General features: G+C 48.7%; 1 protein-coding gene across 7 annotated transcripts in view; it reads left to right on the top strand.

Moving 5' to 3' along the window:
- The window catches only part of ATP9B (ATPase phospholipid transporting 9B (putative)), a 267,517-nt gene that overhangs the window by 226,556 nt on the left and 19,973 nt on the right, over positions 1–20,988 (top strand). For 6 of the 7 annotated variants that reach the window (XM_053571330.1, XM_053571333.1, XM_053571331.1 and 3 more), the window contains 9 exons: positions 352–444; positions 5,431–5,514; positions 5,908–6,078; positions 9,474–9,572; positions 11,378–11,467; positions 13,323–13,467; positions 13,708–13,772; positions 15,518–15,673; positions 15,873–15,937. In XM_053571330.1, the coding sequence (XP_053427305.1) occupies positions 352–444; positions 5,431–5,514; positions 5,908–6,078; positions 9,474–9,572; positions 11,378–11,467; positions 13,323–13,467; positions 13,708–13,772; positions 15,518–15,673; positions 15,873–15,937 (968 nt within the window). The remainder of the gene's footprint in view (positions 1–351; positions 445–5,430; positions 5,515–5,907; positions 6,079–9,473; positions 9,573–11,377; positions 11,468–13,322; positions 13,468–13,707; positions 13,773–15,517; positions 15,674–15,872; positions 15,938–20,988) is intronic. The other variant, XM_053571334.1, reaches the window with a different exon arrangement.

Genomic DNA, 20,988 nt, shown 5'->3' on the forward strand with positions numbered 1-20,988 from the left:
ATGCTCCTGAAATGTTCCTCTATTAGTTTTTTTTAACACGTACAAAAAAATACATCTTGGAAGTTGACTAAACTATGAAGTATTCAGTCAAACTTTGAAAATTTATGAGAATTAATCAGCCCAAGTCATGTGCCCATTAAGAAATGTTATTTCAAACACTTCGGCACAGTGTCTCAAGATGTGCGGCTGTCTTCTCAGTTCTCAACTGCATGAGCATTGAGGGACAGGCACAGCCTCTAGGTGGAAGGGCAGGTGGCTGCCGGCTCAGGTGTGCACTCCCTGAGGATGCCCCGCCTGCACAGCGGGCAGTGCGGCCTAGATGCACCTGTGTTCATTTTTGTTCCATTGCAGGATGAGTCCACAGCAGAAATCACGTTTTACATGAAAGGTGCAGACGTGGCAATGTCCACCATTGTCCAGTATAATGATTGGCTGGAAGAGGAGGTGAGTTATTCTGAGCATTTGTACAAATGTTTTTATGAAATTTAGTGAATACATAACTGAAAAATAGATACTTCCCCAACTTGTAGGCACTGGTGTCATTGGAATAAATTGAACCATCATAATTCCATACTAGACAGGTTGCTGAGGACAGCATCATTTTTTTCCACTAAACTATTTTAAATGCTTACAGTTCTTTTCACTTTCATCAAGCAGAGAGGATAGGACTCCTGTTTAATTGTAAATGCTTTCCTTTTCACATAAATAACTTTGTTTTCTGTGTGAGTGCATGTAGATAGATGTGAGTCGGTCCTTACTTCATTGACAATAGTGAAAAATAGAAAGCACTATTAATCATTCACTAGAAAATTCTCCAATAAGTCATATTTTAATACATCTTGTGACCTAAATATTTGCAAGTTTTTAATTAGAATCCGATGCTAATTTGTACATAAGATTCACTGAAAATACCTTAACACAATAACTAAGAAAATGCCGGGAAGGCTATGTTAGCCGGTGTGATGAAAATATGTCCAATGGTATATAAAACCGGTGTATGGTGCTCCATGATTGCATTAATGTACACAGCTATGATTTAATAATTAAAAAAACACATAAATGAAAGAAAAGGGGGAAAAATTCACCTAAAATAGAAATGAGATATAAATATGAGCAATTCTATATTTCACTAAATTCTTCCTAAACAAATATGATTTATATTAGTAGTTAGCCTTCTTAGGCTATATTACTTATTATCGAGTTTATATATTTATTAATAGTTGATTTCAGAGTAAAACTGAAAGCATTGCAATTGTAAACATGACCCTTTTCATGGTGTGGGCTTTACAGTTGGTGTTCAGACATCTCTCATTCACCCTGAGACCTCAGCGACGATCTGTCAGTACAGCAGCCACACCCCATTGCTCACGATGCTGTTGGCAATATGAATCAATGCTGACTTCAGGGCACTTTGATCTAATCATGGGCATGAATAAATTAAACTCCCTGAAGACCTAGTAAAATGCCATAAAAATTACGTTTGGTCATAATGACATGCAATTAATTATAAAATACTTGTTTAATTTATTTAGCTTTATGGGGTCAAATCAATAAATATCTTGCAACAGACAAATAATGTTAGATGGTTTTTCACAAAGATAACTTAAATAAAAATCCTGTGTACATTTATTTTCTCAACATTGCATTTTCTTTCCATAGGTATATCTTTTGACCCTTCACCAACATCTTTATTGAAAATACTATTCTAGTATAAAAGCTTTTTACTTTACTTAAGAAAATAAAACAGAGCAGCACATTCTCAGAGCCTGAGTTTGTAGGAAATTACTCGGTTTCAAGCAAGCTCTCTAGAGTTGGATTCTTGGCTATAAACTTGTGTCTTCCAAACATTTGCCAAAAAAAAAAAATTCTTTGATTGTATAACAGGGCCAATTTTTAAAAACTTGAAATATAAGGGTTATTAGTCTGTAAACAGAGTTAAAACAATACTGGTCTGGGCAGATGAAGCTGTCGAAATGAGTGGCTTCCCCCCTTCTGAACACAGACTTAAATTAGGCCCCAGACTTGGTGTTAAAAAGGAAGCAAGGGCACTTGGCCCTGCACAGCTGCATGTGACCTTTGACTCCCCAACTCCACTGGTGACAGCTCCCTGCTGACCAGAGTCTCCACAGTGACAGCGTAAGTGGCTGACAAACACATGTTCTGAATGTTCTGTGTGTCACACACTGTGTCCTCACAGTAAAGTAGGCCACAGAAAGGAAGCTCCCAAAAGAGAAAATACGTGTACTGATCTTCAGTGGAAGGGGATCGTCCTAACATGGATAAGGGAGGGCTCGTGTGGGACCTGCACAGCTTGGACCAGGCTGACCAGGCTCAGCTACGATTAACACTGGGCAGCGGGGAAGGTGTGATGGGATCACAGCCTCGCCTCCATAATCGCAGTGGTCTGTGATCATCACCTTTGGTGTCTCCTGTGACCCTTGGCCCTGTGAAGGTCTCTGTCCATTCCCCAGAGAAGGGAGTTTGAGGGGACACATAGGTCGGGGTACGCAGAGTGGGGCTCAGGGCCAGGCTGGGCTCTCCTCCAGCCCCTCCTGCCACCTCGCAGCCCCCAGATGTGGCTGCACACATCACATCCAGATGCCAGATGATTAAACAGGAATTTTCAAAAAATAGGATAATAATCATTGTTTACCTGCAGATGAACCTTCTATCACAAAATGCAGTAAATTGGCTTTATTAGGGTTAGATATCCCACCTAGAGAGCTAACTTTTGCCCTAGAGCAGCGGTTCTCAACCTTCCTAGTGCTGCAACCCTTTAATACAGTTCCTGTGGGTCGCAGGAACTGCTGCCCTAGAGAGACAGTTGGGGGTGACAGGTTGCACGTGACCAGGGTCCAGAGTGTGTCTGTCTGTGTGTCCCCCAATGTGTTTGCCAGTGTGGTGCAGTGGTGCCAGTGGCTCCCCAGTTCCTGTCCCTGGACAGTGCCAGCCCAGGTGCCCAGTCTCCACACTGGAGGCAGCTGCAGAGCCAGGCTCGAGGTGCTTCACACATGTACACTGGAGGCAGCTGCGGAGCCAGGCTCGAGATGCCTCACACACGTATGCCCCACAGAGGGCCTGCAGGCAGCCCTCACGGGGCCCTGTGCGTCCTTTCTCCCAACACGGGCTCCGCAATCTTCAGTCTTGACATTGCATAACCAGGTTTACTGTGTTTAATTTCTTTTTCATTAAAAATGTAGCTAATTTGTTTAGAATGTATTTGCTTAAATACAGGATCATAGTATCAACTTTGCATTTCTAAATGTACATTGGAAACAATGTTCTTGCTTAGTCCTTGTCTAGCTATAACAAGGTCCTCTACCCTTGAAGTTTGTTAAAATTACCTTTAAGAAGGGGCGGTGCCTGTGGCTCAAAGGAGTAGGGTGCTGGCCCCCTATGCCAGAGGTGGTGGGTTCAAATCCAGCCCTGGCCAAAAACGGCAAAAAAAAAAAAAAAATTACCTTTAGAAGACTCTGCCCCCATGCCTCACTGTGATAGCAGTGACAGAGCCTGGTGACAGGCAGCACCACCTCTGCTGGTCTCTGTCCAAGAATTACCTTCACCTCAGGAGCCCCCTGACTAAAGCTAGGAGCATCGGGCCTGGGCTGTGAAAGTTCTTGGAGTTTCAAGGAAGATGTGATCACCACTGATTCCTCTGTGTTACCAACCAAAAATGCCAAAAACAGCCTAAACCCAATGGGAAAGGAACTTTAAAAACATTAAAATTTGGCACAGCTCTGCAATATTTGCAATTTGAGAGGGAGTCAGAAGGAACTGGATAGGGTCTGCAAGCAGCACGGCCTCCTATGCGGGCAAGAATCCCCACTGAAATGTTTAAAGTCTGAATTGTTTAAAAACTGAAATTGTTGAGTAGAAACTGTGAGTTTCAGACAGTGGCACAGCTTAGTGTTCAGTACATTGTTTTTTAAGTTTATTTCCTATAGAACACATTATTCTCTGAAATACCAGATTCAAATCTCAGGCACGCTTCCCTCAGCACTTGGTAATAACTCTCAGAACTCCCTGTGTGTGTCTGTCCTCAGTGGAGCCAGACCCCCTCCCCCACATAGCCCTAAGCACCTGCCCTGCTAGACCCAGCAGAGGAGGTGCTCTGGGTCTGCTCCTCGAGCAGGGGACACTGATGAGTCCTGCCTTTGCTGTCCTCTTGTCCCACTTAGGTCTCTCTCCCTGTCTGCAGCCCCCAGGAGACCCCCCGCCCCCCAGCCTTCATCCACCTTGGTCAGCCTGCTGCTTCTGGGCGGGCACCACCTTATACCCAGGAGCAGAAGGGGACGTGTTTGGATGAGGAATGCTCTTGCATGCAAGAGATGTCCCAAGTTGTAGGAACATACATGCTCTCTGCAGGCAGTCCCGCTAGGCTTCCCCTCTGGTCACCTGTCACAGCCCATGACCCATGAGGGCAGGACCCATAAGGGTCCTTGTTCACTCTGCAAATAAGAGGCCAGCACAGGACACCCCCAGCAGCCTTGCTGTACTCCCTGGGTGCGTGAGCATCTGGGTGGGAGCCCAAGGGGCAGTGGTCTAGTAAGAATGCACTCTCCCAGAACTTGAAGACTGGGCCCTGTCCATACACCACTGTGGGAGCTCTTGACCGTGTGTGCACGTCGGGGTATGCTTTGGGAATTGTTTCAGCCCACCGCTGCTGACACCGCTGGGTCAGTACCTCTGCTGGGGATAGTGGTGATTTGTTATTCCCAGGCCTTGTGGCTGTGGACACTGAATGTATTTCCATTTCTTGTTTTGCTATGCAAATCAAGTCCCATGCTTCCACAGGGCTCACTTTCCCTGCCCAAGACTGGCCACAGGGCCAGGCCCATGAGCTGTGGGGCCGTAGCACAGCAGCCTTCAGGCACCCAATGTGGCCAGGGACGTGCAAGTTGACGATACAGCAAGAGCTCACACAGACCACTGCGTCTGTCTGGGATAGCTGTTACTAACTCACCTCCACCAGTGGGAAACCACGGGGCAGGGCGTTTAGAACACACGGTAGAACCTGGCAGAAACTGTATTCAGACTCTGCTACCTGCTTTCAACGTGTGTTCTTACCCTCCATTCCCCAGCTGAGCCCTCCCCACCTCACCTCCATCCCCAGCTGAGCCCTCCCTGCTCACTTCCACCCATTGTCTGAGTTGGGAGATTAAAACAAGTTCTGTATAAGCTGACACCCCTCTGACGTGCACACTGTGCTGCTGTGGTAATGGCACCTAGCCTCTGTCCCATGAGGAAGAGCCGCTGTGCAGGCAGCACTTTACCTGGGCCTCTTGCCCAAGTTTCTCTGCAGGACACATGTGCATGAGACCACAGTGGTCACCAGAGTGCAGTGTGACCCGTGCACTCATCCTCAGGGTACATGTCGCACACGGTCAGAGGCTCTGTGGGACCCACGGGTGACGTGGACTCTCCTTGCAGTGTGGTAACATGGCTCGGGAAGGACTGCGGACACTCGTGGTTGCCAGGAGGTCGCTGACGGAGGAGCAGTACCAGGACTTCGAGGTGAGCTGCTCCCAGGTGCCCATCATGGGCAGCAACACCCCCCGCCCCAGTACCTGCTCTTTCCACTGACATGAGTTCTTCTGTCTTCATGTGAAGTGGCAAGGCTGGAAGCACCAGAGCCCGGGAGCAAAGGCAGCTTCACCCGGAAGGGTCCCGGACTGGGCTCTGCAGCCTCCTGTCTCCACGCCCTCTCCAGTCCCCTGGGAGAGGGGACCACAGAGCAGCCCTTACAGAATTCCTCTAATGTTGTAACTTTCCAGTGTCTAAGTCTTGGGTGATGGTGCAGCACACTCGTAGAGTGCACACACGTGTGTATGTGGGCATCTCCCTGTGTCCACAAGGCAGTGTGGAGCACACACACAGGTGTGCACATGGGCTCTCCTCTGTCTGCAGAGCCGATACAGCCAGGCCAAGCTGAGTCTCCATGATAGGACCCTCAAGGTGGCTGCGGTGGTCGAGAGCTTGGAGCGGGAGATGGAGCTGCTGGGCCTCACAGGTGTGGAAGACCAGCTTCAGGCAGACGTGCGGCCAACCTTGGAGATGCTCCGCAATGCAGGCATCAAGGTACAGCACCCCACTTCCTGCCCAGTCCTGGCTCCCCAGACACTGCTGTGTTCCTTAGCGCCCCCCATCCCGGCTCCCCAGACACTGCTGTGTTCCTTAGCGCCCCCATCCCGGCTCCCCAGACACTGCTGTGTTCCTTAGCGCCCCCATCCCGGCTCCCCAGACACTGCTGTGTTCCTTAGCGCCCCCCATCCCGGCTCCCCAGACACTGCAGTGTTCCTTAGCACTCCCCATTCCCGCTCCCCAGACACTGCTGTATCGTCAGCAGTGAGGTTTGTGGCTAACAACAGAAGGATTGTGGGGAGAGCTGCCCCGTCCTCTGTCCTTGGGGATGCTGGAGCCCTCACACTGGCACACGTCTGCATGTGGTGCCTGCCACAGGCAGGTCTGCTCCCTGTACCCTCTGCCCTCATGGAGCCCTGACCTTCCCTTCCTGGCCACACACCAGCTACCTGCCTTTCCCCAGCAAGACATGTGGCCCAGGCTGGGTGTCTGCAGTTTGGTCTCAATTCTGCCATACGCTCTGTCCCTCCTGTCTGCTGTCAGAGCTCTGCGTCTTGCGAGGCTGAGCTTGGCCTTCTTCCCCAGGCCCAAGTCTCCTGGTCAGCTCTCAGGGCCCCCATACTTCCACTGTGGCAGCCCTCAGTGGCCCAGGGCACGTGTCCAGTGGTGCTGTGTGGGCTGTGGGCCGTAGGCTGCTCACTGAGTTGTACCGTTCAGAGTCATCCTGTTCTTCAGAGCTGCTTATGTGGGCAGAAATTGATATTAGAATAAGGGTTGTTTAGAAACCTACATCAAATAAATGTTTTGATGAAGTAATTTGTCCCCACCTTCACAGACTCAAGGTACAGCAGGATGTGCGGCGGGAGCCACAGGGCTCACTTGAGGTGCCTGGACAATGCGGCAGGTGTGAAGGTGCCGCTCTGGGAAGAACACGTGTGGCAGCACGTGAGGGGCGCCTGGAGGGGGCCCTGCCTCAGGGCCATGCGGCTCACGCTCCCACCGCCTCCCCACACCTTGGCAGCGCCCCATCTTGTCCAGCTGCTTGATCTCTGACTGCGGGGCACTCAATTGTGGCACCTGTAAAACTTGCATTTACGTTTCTCGGCGGCTCTGAGTTCTCTGGGGGTTTTCCCTGGAGACGGCACAGCTGTGGCTCCACCTGCTCTGCCCACGCCTGCTGCCCTGCTGCCTCTTTCTCACTGACATGTCCTCTTCATGTGTGGGGGAGATTAGCACTTTGTGATAGTTTTATTTTTTAGGAAACTACTTTCTTACCTCACATGTTCTCACTGAAGCTGAAAGTTCAGTTAAAGATTTGTACAGAAATTTATTTTAGCACTGCCTCAAGGAAAAAAGTATAATGTGGTTTTAAAAGACAAATTTATACATTGCCAGACTGGAGAGACAAAACTGAAGGAAAAACCCCTCACACCCATGATCCTGGCACCCTGGGAGGCGGAGGCGGGAGAATCTGAGCCCACTAGTGGGGGCCCTGCGGTGAGCTGTGTTGACACCACTGCTTTCTCTCCAGCCTGAGCAACAGAGGGAGACCCTGTCTCAAAAGAAAAAAGCAAAAAAACTGAAGGAAAACATTGGAAAGTAAAAGCTATATCTAACTTCAAATCAAAATACATTCTGTGAGCCACAGTGATGGCACTGTGGTGTGTGCACTGCTCTGCAGGGATCTGTGTGGGCACACAGTCTGGAAGCCTTAGTAGAAAGTACATCGAGAGGCTATCTCTGATTTCAGAGGAATTGTTCAAATAGGAATTAAAAATAATGAGAGAACATTCAGATTCACAGTGTTGTAATTACCTAAACTTAATTGAGTTGTATAGCCAAAATAGTGTATGAGGAAATGAGATTAATTAGAAAAAGGTGGACCTGTTCATTTTATTATAATTTTGATAAACTCTGAATCAATCTATTTCTTAATTATATACGCCTTGGGTAAAGATGCGGCCATTTACATTAATTCTTTGCTAAAGCGTCTAAGAGGTTCTTGAGTTCTGCCTTCATTCTCTACATCACTTTCTGAAGGGTCAGACCCTCTTTATTCTTTGCATAATGTGAAATTCGTTTTCACATGCTCCTCTGATACTGGAAGGTGATAGGTATTTGAGCCAGACCTCACATATGCTTCCTGAGTCGCACTCAACGTTGCTAGAGGACCTGTTCAGCTTTGTCAGATAATGTGTGACATAATAAAATTAAGTCATAATCTCAGGTCCAGTCATGTGAATACAACGTGTAAAACAAATTAAAAGCACAAATCTTCAAACATTGAAAAGAACCACAGATAGAGCACACCTAAGTAAATAATCAGGATACCATGTAAGGATTTTTCTGTTTCCTATTTCCAAATATGCATATTTCTATATGGCATATAGAAATTATGAAAAGATGAGATAAAGAGACTATTACTGGAAGATTTTTACTGTCATGTGAAACATCCTGTTATATAATAAATAGGATGTGAAAGATTTTTACTGTCATGTGAAATATCCTGTTATATAATAAATAAATACTTCCTTTATAGTCTAGGGATGTATACTCACATATGCGTGTACTTACAGTTTTCTAATATAAAACTAGTATTATTTGACGTGTTTTATTTGATATAAACAACTCTTGGCTCAACTCTGGGCCATTTACCCATCTGAACTTAAGTTTCCAGCTGAAAAGTGAGTGAGTTGAAGTGAAGGTCTCCTGTGTGTGGCGTGGAGGGCCACAGGGACACACAGCTGCCCCATCAGATTGCCTGCAGGTGCCAACCTTGGTGTCCTCCATGGGCATCCAGAACCTTCCACTGTGTCCAGGCTTCACTTTGCTCTCACCTGTAGCTGAGCAAGTCCAGACACTGTTTTATTGTGGTAAAGTGTATAGAACATGCAGCTTACCAGTTCAGCTGTTTTAGGAGCATAGCCCAATGACCTCAAGCACATCCACACCACTGTGTAGCATGAACCTGTCTGCCTCCAGCTTCCATCTCGCCCACCTGAAGCTCTGCACTCATTAAACATGCACCCACCAGGCCCAGCACCACTACCTCTTTCCTGTCCCTGTGACTCTGAGTCCTGGGGACCTCCTGGGAGTGGAATCACATGGAATTAGACCTTTAGGGACTGACTTACTTCACTGAGCAGAATATCCCCAAGGGTCAGCCACACTGTGGCCTGTGTCAGACTATTCTTCCTTTCTTAGGCCGAGTAATACTCTGTTGTGTGGGGAGACCACGTTCTGTTTGTCCATCCACCTGTCAGTGGATACTTAGGTGGCTTCCTCTTTTTGGCTATTGTGAATAATGTTGCAGTGGACCTGGGTATGCAAGGGTGACACATTTAAGAGGTAAAATGTATTATTGAAGTTCACTGGTTTGAATTGTTCCATAGATATGGATGCTAACAGGCGATAAACTTGAGACAGCTACTTGCATTGCCAAAAGTTCACATTTGGTGTCCAGAGCACAAGACATTCATATTTTCAGACAAGTAAGTGTGTATCTAAATCACTTACAATTTTTAAATGTTGTATCTTGCAGTTAAAGCCTATTGTTTTTTGAGGATGTATATATACTTGTTTATTAATTACAAAATATCCTTTTTTAAAGTATTGTAATTTTAAAAATATATGCATTTATTTTAAAAAGTCAAAAAGATTTTTTAATTACAAATATCATGATCAAAACATGATTAAAAGCTGCTTTTTGATAGAGTGAATAAGCTCTAAAATCTCAAGTTTTTGCTGTTGTTCTGTTAATATTATTTACTATTGATTTTAAAATAGATATACTATATTCATTTTCCATTCAGTTTATAAAAATGTATACCAATTAAAAACTTACATTTTTCTATCAATTACACACATTCCATGTGGTCCAGAAGCTGCTTTTGTGAAATAAGCCCTAAATACAAAATAAGAATATGTTTTTAATCTGTCATTTTCAGACTAAATGCTCTTCCTTAATTAGCTCTAAGAAACGAATAGAAATAATATAAATTTATATGTTTACTGTATGTATTAGTTATAAGTAAATTTAATTCAAACAAAAAATAAAAATTTCTTAGGTCTTGATTGATGGTGGGTGAACAGACATTGTGTGTCTGTATCTGTTCTAAATGAAGCACTTGCACCTACTGAAATAGTTACTTGAGTATAATTTACATGTAAATGCAGTTTGTTCTGAAGCATCAGAATCACAAATTAGGCCCTGCAGACTACTATTTGCAATTAAATTATTAATGTTTCTGATAAAACTTCAGATCAATTTTTTGTTGACTTTTCAGTGTTATAGCACCACAAATTAAATTTTTCACAATAAAATCTACCTACGTGAAGATGAGTCTGAGATTGTTAATTTGAGCCACACGAAGCTTTTAATGTATTAACATGTTTTATTCCTGTAATATATCATTTATTTTATGCCCCATAAAGTCTCCACAGGAAGAATGTCAAAAACTAGTACATTCATTCTTTTTAAGTCTCCAATGCATTTTATTTATTTTTTTTAATCAAGGCAAATACACATAGATCATGAATTTTTGAAATATTTTCATTCTAAAATATTTCAAGATTATGACTTAATTTTAGATTTTTTTAAATCCTTCCATGGGAGAGACAGCAGAAGGAATTTCATAATAGTATTTTATACCATTTGATAAATAATGATACATATTTAAGTAAAATCTTGATTTGTGTTAGTTCTGTCTCTTACCTGACATCTGGCATAGACAAACTCACCTCCCCTGGGCTCCGGACTCGAATTTGTTGAAATGCACCCTGCAGGCCTGAGCTGGTGCCCTTCTGCATCAGTGATTCTCAGCAGCACTGCTCACCTGCGCCAGCCCCCTCCAGCCCAGTTCTCCATTAAATAATTGTCTCATGTGAGCTACTAGAAAATTCTTGATCATTATAGCTGTATCTTAAGGGAATGTATTCATCAAAGCCAATTACCCTCCTAAACTATACCATGGTAATTAGTAACTCATAGGCACCCTTTTATACAAATTTCATGAAAGTATGGTATTTTCACTGCACTTTACACTGTAAGTTTCTTGCTGTCAGTTGCCACAAATGAGAAAACAATTTGTGTTAAATGAGCAGGTAGATGTACACAGCACTGGAAGAGAATTTTGGAAGGACCTTGATGTAGGTCTAAATGTGAAACACCTTTAGATACTAGATAATAAATAGGTTTAGAACTTTTTACCATGATTCTGCAAATAATGTCCTATCTGTTCTTGCCTCTAGTTTAGCAAGCATTTTAATTTGGGATAATTTTTCTCCCTCACTACAGGTAACTAGTCGGGGAGAGGCCCACTTAGAGCTGAATGCACTTAGGAGGAAGCATGATTGCGCACTGGTCATCTCTGGGGACTCTCTGGAGGTAAGGCTGCCCTGACGCCATCTGTCCCTCTGTCCCTGTCAGCAGACCCAGGGCTTCTCCTGCCCGTCGCTGTGAGGTTCAGACGCTGCCCTGTTGCAGGTGGCATATGCAGCTCTGGTGGGCAGGCCCAGCTTGAAGACCTCAGTGCAGTGACCGTTCCTCTCCTTAATGCTTTAGAGGTTAGCTGATGTCTGGCTCATCCAGGCACCTTTCTGGGCCCTGGGTCTGCTGCTTGTGATCAGCAGCTCTACTCACCTGCAGCCCTGACTGTGCCATCGTGAGTCCTGGTCCACACACACCTTCAGAGTGTGCCCATGGGATGGAGAGCTGTCTGGTGGGGTGCTGGGGAACGTGCATTCTCCAGCCAAGTGAAATTGGTATATTATGTCCCTATGTGGGAGCACCCTAGTCCACCCTGGAGTCTATAAATGTTGTAGGGACTGCACGAAACACTGGACGGAGATGGTCCTGTGGCGTGTGGGGTGTTAGCAGGGGAGCCCTGTGGCGTGTGGGGAGTGTTAGTGGGGGACCCTGTGGTATGTGGGGGTGTTGGCAGGAGCCCTGTGGCGTGTGGATATTAGCAGGAGCCCTGTGGCATGTGGGGTGTTAGCAGGAGCCCTGTGGCGTGTGGGAGTGTTAGTGGGGGACTCTGTGGTATGTGGGGGTGTTGGCAGGAGCCCTGTGGCATGTGAGGTGTTAGCAGGAGCCCTGTGGCGTGTGGGAGTGTTAGTGGGGGACCCTGTGGTATGTGGGGGTGTTGGCAGGGGGCCATGTGGCTTGTGCGGGTATTAGCAGTGGACCCTGTGGCGTATGGGGGTGTTAGTGGGGGACCTTGTGGCGTGTGGGGGTGTTAGCGGAGGACTCTGTGGTGTGGGAGGGGTGTTAGCGGTGGACCCTATGGTGTGTGGGGGTGTTAGTGAGGGACTCCATCATGTGGTTTGATACTAGTGTGGGAACCCTTGGTGTGGGAAGATTTTAGTGTGGGGGTCTTTGATGTAGGATGCTAATATTGGGGTGCCCCGTGTTTCAGGCTGATGCTGGGATGGGGCTGGTCCCTGGGGTTCTTCGTTGATGACTGGACTCCCTCATGTCAGGTGCTTGCTTGAGAAGCTCACTTTCTGCTGCTCAGTATAAGCTCCAGAATGCTCATTGTGATGGCTCTGCTGGGCATCCTTCAGGCAGAGCTTTGGGAATTTTGCTTTGTCAACCATGATAGGGAATTTTGATTTCTTTCTTATTTGATAGTCCAGATCAAACAAATTTCTTTTATTAGCCAAGTCCCAAATCGGTAGTGTTGAACTCATCTAAGAAAAAGCATAGGAGTAGGCGCCAGCCTCATATGCAAGAGGTCACAGGTTCAAGCTCAGCCCTTGCCAAAAACTGCAAAAAAAAGAAAGAGCATACACCTCTGGTCAGTTTCCTGGAGTTGCCTAACAGCCGCCTCTGCAAAAGGCCTGGAACTTCCCGGTCATGGGGACAAGGCCCTCCTTAGTGATTTCACCATGAAGTGCCCCATCCCTCCCAGGCCCAGGGCCCCTGTGTCTGAGCTGCCCTCCACCTGTCTCTCATGGCCAGTTCACATGGCCTCTGCGACTTGTCCTCTTTCCTGGCTGGTGCCTAGACCCACCTGGTCGCTGCCCATACTCCTGCATGTCAACCCAAGCTCCCAGGACAGGACCGGGCGTGCCACACCTGGGGAGGGGCTTCGATCAGCAGAGGGGCCCTGGGTGTACAAACACGTCCACCCCTCAGGGAGGCCGTGGCTCCTGTCATGCCATCTGCACTTTGCACCTTGCACAAACCAAGGGCAGAGTGGTTGGGATGAGGCAAAATGACAGAGCACTTTGTTTCTCAGGTGTGCCTAAAGTATTACGAGCACGAGTTTGTGGAGCTGGCCTGCCAGTGCCCTGCCGTGGTGTGCTGCCGCTGCTCGCCCACACAGAAGGCACACATCGTGACACTGCTGCAGCAGCACACAGGGAGGCGCACCTGTGCTATCGGTGAGCGCGGCCCCACCCGCAAGTCCCCGACCCACACTGAGGCCCTCCCATCTGCATAGTGACATTTTAAGAGAAACTGATATCCTGGCATTCATAGACAAAATTGCACTCCATCTCTAAGGCTAAGTTGATTTCATCAACATTTACTGGAAATTTTTAAAAGCCTATAATGGATAAAAGAAAAACATACAATGGTGGATAGGTGTTTCATTTGATTTCACAACTTTTTGTGCTTCCCAGGTGATGGAGGAAATGATGTGAGCATGATTCAGGCGGCCGACTGTGGGATTGGGATTGAAGGAAAGGTACGTGCGTGGCATGCACACTTCACACGGTCCACACACACTGATATGCTGGTCTGTGCCAGGCTCTGAGCTGCGCTGAGGCAGACAGGTGGGTCAGAGGCCTTCCTACTGTCCTTTACTCTGCAGTGGGGAGTCATCTTTGTAACACGCAGGTAACATCAACAGTGCATCAACACCGTGATGACGTGTCCTCTCTGGGCACCTGGAGCGCCCACTCCCTCTCCACACAGGGTGCTCTGTCCAGGGGTCATGTCTCCTGGCCCACTGAGCTGTGGTTTGAGGTTTGTTTCCATGCCATCTGAATGATATTCCCATCTCTTTCCCATAGTCACTTAGCATAAAAGAAATACCTGGAAAGTCAGGTATTGGCTGACTTGCTGGCTTGCTTTTTCCCTTGGGTAGTTAATTCTACAATACCTTCCACTACCTTTGTGAAATAAGAAATGGATTGTGTTTAAAATGTAAGAAAACTGAGGTTTGGAGAATTGTCTTGAAGAAGCCCAGGATGACAGGGCAGTGTCCAAGGCCTGCCAGCCCTGGCTCTTCTGGAGTCTCTGTCACCCTCAGACACTGCCAGCCCTGGCTCTTCTGGAGTCCCTGTCACCCTCAGACACTGCCAGCCCTGGTCTCCTGGAGTCCCTGTCACCCCCCAGACATTGCCAGCCCTGGTCTCCTAGAGTCCCTGTCACCCCCCAGGCACTGCCAGCCCTGGTCTCCTGGAGTCCCTGTCACCCCCCAGACACTGCCAGCCCTGGTCTCCTGGAGTCCCTGTCACCCCCCAGACACTGCCAGCCCTGGTCTCCTGGAGTCCCTGTCACCCCCCAGGCACTGCCAGCCCTGGCTCTTCTGGAATCCCTGTCACCCCCAGGCACTGCCACCCCTGGTCTCCTGGAGTCCCTGTCACCCCCCAGGCACTGCCAGCCCTAGCTCTTCTGGAATCCCTGTCACCCCCAGATATTACCAGCCCTGGTCTCCTGGAATCCCTGTCACCCCCCCAGGCACTGCCAGCCCTAGCTCTTCTGGAATCCCTGTCACCCCCAGATATTACCAGCCCTGGTCTCCTGGAGTCCCTGTCACCCCCCAGGCACTGCCAGCCCTGGCTCTTCTGGAATCCCTGTCACCCCCAGGCACTGCCACCCCTGGTCTCCTGGAGTCCCTGTCACCCCCCAGGCACTGCCAGCCCTAGCTCTTCTGGAATCCCTGTCACCCCCAGATATTACCAGCCCTGGTCTCCTGGAATCCCTGTCACCCCCCCAGGCACTGCCAGCCCTAGCTCTTCTGGAATCCCTGTCACCCCCAGATATTACCAGCCCTGGTCTCCTGGAGTCCCTGTCACCCCCCAGGCACTGCCAGCCCTGGCTCTTCTGGAGTCCCTGTCACCCCCCAGGCACTACCAGTCCTGGTCTCCTGGGGTCCCTGACACCCCCCCAGACATTGCCAGCCCTGGACTCCTGGAGTCCTTGTCACCCCCCAGGCACTGCCAGTCATGGCTATCCTGAAGGCCCTGTCACCCCCCAGGCTGCGGGTACAGCCTGTGGACTACTCAGACCTTTAGACGCCCTCAGCCAGGTGCATGTCTGCCTATCACTGTAGACCCTTCCCCCATCAATCAGCCGGAGCTTTCAAAGTCATATATAGAAAAAATTTCATCTCCTTTTCATTCAGCCTGAGTTCTAGAAGTTGGCTTACAGGGTGTGGTTCCAGCACCTGTGGCATCTGAAAAGCAGTTTGTGTTCTCATTTCAGGAAGGAAAGCAGGCATCTCTGGCAGCTGACTTCTCCATCACGCAGTTCAGACATGTGGGCAGGCTGCTCGTGGTGCACGGGCGTAACAGCTACAAGAGGTCTGCGGCGCTGGGACAGCTGGTCATGCACCGGGGCCTGGTCATCTCTACCATGCAGGTGCCCACCTACGTGCTCGGGTGTGCACAGCAATGGCATTTAGAAGGCCACAGGAGCATCACAGGGGCATGTGTGATTGCTCGGCGTCCTGGATGTGATGGGATTCTGACCAGAGGGTGGGGGCAGCTCTGCAGAGCCTGAGTGCAGAGTGGTGGGGGTGCCATGCGTGTCCTCTGACCTGCGGTCTTCTCTCTCTCAGGCCGTGTTCTCCTCCGTCTTCTACTTCGCCTCGGTGCCTCTGTACCAGGGATTCCTCATGGTGGGGTGAGTTGGAGTCAGTGCGCATCGTGCCGTGGGGTGTCATGTAGGGACAGCTGTTCTTTTTGAAAACACATTTATAGAATGTTGTTTCTGAGTAACTGTTTATGCAGCTGACTTTAGAGTGAATAATACTGATGTAAAAACTACTTGGGTGAACCTCAAGACCTCCTGTGCAGGCCCTCCTCCTGCAGCCATGCTGCTGTATCTCTCACAGGGAAGCCACAACTTGTGTCAGGACCTGGATGGGATCTGAGACTTTCATAAAGGGCTCAGGACATGAGAAACAACAGGGCCCAAGCCAGTGGCCACAGTGGGCCTTTCAAGGGCTGCCCCTCTGCTGGCCAGCGAGGTCTAATCATGATGGAGGGATAATCAGTTAGTGACAGAGAACAAGAGAAAAAGCACTCCAGTGTTTCCTTAAACATGGGTGTGATGTAGCCTGTTCCAAAACCCTCCTGACATGAACAGAATCTCATTTTCAGTGATACCCACTTGGATGTCTTAGAAAAGGGCATTAAGGTGCGACAGGCGCATGATCTGTACTGAAGGCTCAGCTGGGCTTGCCCACTAGACCTGGGAAACAGGAACTTTCTGTGCACAGTGACTGGCTTAGAATTTATCTTCTCCTCTTCCTCATGGCTGGACCGAGGGTTGTTGGCATGTGGCAGGCAGGATGGAGGCCCTGCCCCCTGCCACTTCCTCGCCAACCTCCAGGAAGCTCATCCCTCCTTAACCAGTTTCTGCACGCAGGAGCCTCAGAAAGAGCTTTAATGGTGACGGCAGCAGCCGTGGTGCTCGGACACAAGCATTTGCTCAACCTCCCACTGTGTGAGAAAGTGAGAGGCCCAAGAGCCCCAGGACCTGCTCCAAGGGGTGCAAGCCATGTGCACCAGCCATCTGTCGCCTGAGACCCCATCTCTACTAAAAATAGAAAAACTAGCTGGGCATCATTGTAGGTACCTGTAGTTCCAGCTACCTGGGAGGCTGAGGCAGGAGGATAACTCAAGCCCAAGAGTTTGAGGCTGCTGTGAGCTGTGATGATACCATGGGACTCTACCCAGGGTGACAGAGTGAGACTCTGTCTCAAAAAATAAGAAATAAATAAATAAATAATGAAATGAGTTTTGCCTTCACCTAGTAAATAAATACTGAGATTTGAGCAAGAAGCAACATGATATTTTCGCAAAGTGAAATCTAAGCAGACCAAGGTCCTGTCGCTCTAGGACAGAATAGCCAGCTCTGGAAACTAGGGGACACATTAGGACAGTGGTTCTCAACCTTCCTAAGGCCGCGACCCTTTAATGCAGTTTCTCATGTCGTGGTGACTCCCAACCATAAAATTATTTTCAATGCTACTTCATAACTGTTACTTTGCTGCTGTTATGAATCGTAATGTAAATATCTGACATGCAGGATGTATTTAGGCGATCCCTGTGAAAGGGTCATTCCACCCCCAAAAGGGTCACAACCCATAGGTTGAGAATCGCTGCATTAGGGTCTCATCCTTAGTCATTTCATTAGTTCTTCACAGAAATTATGGCCCAGGGGCAAGAAGGAGGGGCAGGCACTCACTGGGGACCCCTGCCTACCCTTACAAACAGGCTTCCTTTGAGGTTCCACGCCCTCCCTCCAGAAAGAGCTCCCAGGCAGAGTCCTCTTGGTGAGCTGTGTGGGCTGCAGCCCTGTTAGACAAGCATCGCACACAGCAGCCAGCTGCAGGCCCTGGGGGTGCTCCTGGTGGAGGCACAGGCTCTTGGGAATACTCCTGGTGGAGGCACAGGCCCTGGGGGATGCTCCTGGTAGAGGCACAGGCCCTGGGGGTGCTCCTGCTGGAGGCACAGGCCCTGGGGGTGCTCCTGGTGGAGGCACAGGCCCTGGGGGTGCTCCTGGTGGAGGCACAGGCCCTGGGGGATGCTCCTGGTGGAGGCACAGGCTGGGGGATGCTCCTGGTGGAGGCACAGGCCCTGGGGGTGCTCATGGTGGAGGCGCAGACCCTGGGGGTTTGCCTGGTGGAGGCACAGGCTCTGGGTGATGCTTCTGGTGGAGGCCGCTCTCTGCTCCTGTCCAGAGACACCAGGCCATGCGCCAGTGATGCTGGCAGCTTCCCCAGGCTCCACTTACAGTGCCACACCACAGCGATGGCCCTGGTGTGATCACTTTGTGTCCTTGCAAGTGTCTAACCTCGAGAGCCTGCGAGCACTTGCCAAAGTTAGACAGCATAGTGACAGAGCACCCAAGAAGGTGAGTGACAGTGGGAGGACCAGGGAGGGCCAGCGGGTCCATGGGAGACTCCCCAGGGGCCGCAGGGAAGTGTGGGCTCTGTATCAGAAGGGCCTGGGGAGCTTGCAGCCACAACCAGAACAACAGGGAACTTTCATAGGAGTTCTCATGGCTGTGTTTATGATAACAAGGATTAGAAAATCCCAAATGCCCCTCAGCTGATGGGTGGAAGAACAAACCGTGTTGTGTCTATGCAGTGAAGTGGTCAGCAACATGGAGCAAACACAGGACGCACAAACCAGAGAAAGCCGAGAATGTGGGAGGCTCTGTAGGCGCCTGCTCGTAACGGGGCCAGGACCTCACTGTAGCAGCAGGAGGCAGACTGACTCCCCCTGCCCAGGCACAGGGCCTTCCTCTGGGTCACAGGACACCTGCCAGAGTCTTGAAAGGGCTCACTAAAAACTGTACTTGGACAGGGGTCTGTGAAAGGAGGGTGGCTCTGATTATTTCAAAGGTTGAAAATCTCAAGAAGTTCAGCCATCTCATCAGTGTGCTGGAGCTTTCCTAGTGGGGCTGGTGACAGTGTGGCCCTGGGCTCTGACCCAGAGTGAGGTCTCACACATCAGCACCCATCCCAGGCAGCACTGCTGCCTTCTGCAGTAATGGACTCAAAGAAAATTAACAGAAGTACACAGGTTTAACCTAATAAAGAAATTAAAGGTTGAATTTGTACTTAAAGTACTCTGAAGCATTCAGATACTGACTTTTAAGATTTCTTCCCAGTAGTAATTTGCCAATAGCACAAAATAATATGAGATATAAAAGATTGATAGGTTCCTTCATGTAAGAGAATGTCTCATATATAACCCTCCAGGGGTTTAAAAAGTTGAACAGCCTGTGCTTAGTGACCATGGAGTCCGGCAAATAGAACGTAGCCCTTCAGTATCCACACGTCACAAAGCTTACAGATTCATGCTGTCATGGGGCTTTCTTCCTGGTTTTCTACCACTGGATGATTTTCCCTGCACAAACACTTCCTCACAGGTGAAAATGGCATTAAAAATCCTGGTTGTATGCTTGCCGCCCATAGCTCAGTGGTTAGGGTGCCAGCCACATATACTGGGCCTGGTGGATTCAAACCTGGCCCAGGCCTGCCAAACAACCATGACAACGTCAATGAGAAAATAGTTGGGCATTGAAGCTGTAGTCCCAGCTTCTTGGGAGGCTGAGGCAAGAGAGTTTTTAAGCCCAAGAGTTTGAGGTTACTGTGAACTGTGATGTCACAGCACTCTACTGAGAGCAACATAGTGAGACTCGGTCTCAAAAAATAAAAAGTAAGGGCGACGACTGTGGCTCAAAGGAGTAGGGCGTCAGCCCCATATGCCAGAGGTGGTGGGTTCAAACCCAGCCCCAGCCAAAAACTGCAAAAAAAAAATAATAATAATAATAAATAAAAATCCCAGTTGTACTTTAAGGAAGATGGAGTGAACGTCCTTGTCCCTATTCCTTCCGCTAAGTATGACAAAAACCCTGGATGTCACATGAAGAAGGTCTTAGAAGGGGAGAGAAGGCATAAAGGGCCTTGGGCATGGAGAAGCAATGCAGAAGGGAGCTCCTGGCATCCCACACTTGGAACCACAGCAGCTGGCAGCCTGAACAAAGTCCCCACAACAGTCTCCTGCTCCTGTCTCTTACGAAACAGCATAGACAGGATCAGCTGGGAAAACAGACAAGTTAGATGACAATCACTATTCCAGCCAAACACAAAGGAAAGCTGTGCCCATCCCGACCTCCCTGAAAAGGCGGTAAAGAGCCTAGACTTCATGGTACTATGACAACACGTGCAGGCCCCCCATGGTAGAGAGCACCCGGCAGTGGGGGCCCTATGGGGAACAGGACATCTCCCTCCTTCCCCCACCAGAGCAGTGTCAGGACACTGAGGTAGAATCCAAAGTCTCCTGTGTAATACCTACAATGTCCAGAATTCCTGTCACTCGACACGCCAAGAACCAGGAAGATTTCAGGGTTAATGAAAAAGATAGACAAAAGAAGCTGACCCTCACATACAGAGACACCAGAATTTGCTGACAAGGATTATAAAGCAGCCACGTAAAATGCTTTAATCAGCAGTTCTGAGCATGCTTAGTACAAATGAGAAAATAGAACATCTCAGCAAAGAAATAGAAAATACAAAGCTGAACCAAATGGAAATTTTAGAAATGAAAAAAATAAATGCAATGAATAGGCCAGCACCAGGAGATAGGGAACAGAGAAAGGACTCAGTCTGATAACAGAGGGAGACAGGCTGGACAAAGGTGACCAGAGTTCAGGACAGCAGAGCTACAGCACAGACCTGCCCCTTCTCTCTGGAGTTCCCAAACTGGGGGAGGACAGGGCCAAGAAATACTTGATGTCATAATGGCTGAAAATTTTTCAAACTTTGCAAAAGACATCAATCATCCTACAGATAGAAGAGGTGAGCAAACCCCGAACAGTGTAAGTTCAAAGAAATGCATGCTAGACACAGCACAGCACAGCTGATGAGGAGATGGGAGAGGAAGTACATGGGCAGCGCCAGAGAGAAGGTAGGTGGTGCAGGAAACCTTCTCCCCGAAGCCCCTCCCCAAAGCTGGGAGGGGTCCAGGCAGCAGGAAGGGGCGTGTCGGCACCAGACCCTGTATCCCACACGTGCCTGTCAGGGTGGACGGGAAATAGCTGAAGCTACGTGTCCAGCAGCATATGAAGCAAGCAGATGGGGACACAGAGACATTTCACCCTAGGGGATATGTAAAGGGCAAGTGAGTGTGGGGAGGTGCACGACCTCTCATAGGGAA

The sequence above is a fragment of the Nycticebus coucang genome, chromosome 19 (genome assembly GCF_027406575.1).
Source record: "Nycticebus coucang isolate mNycCou1 chromosome 19, mNycCou1.pri, whole genome shotgun sequence".
Lineage (NCBI taxonomy): Eukaryota > Metazoa > Chordata > Mammalia > Primates > Lorisidae > Nycticebus > Nycticebus coucang.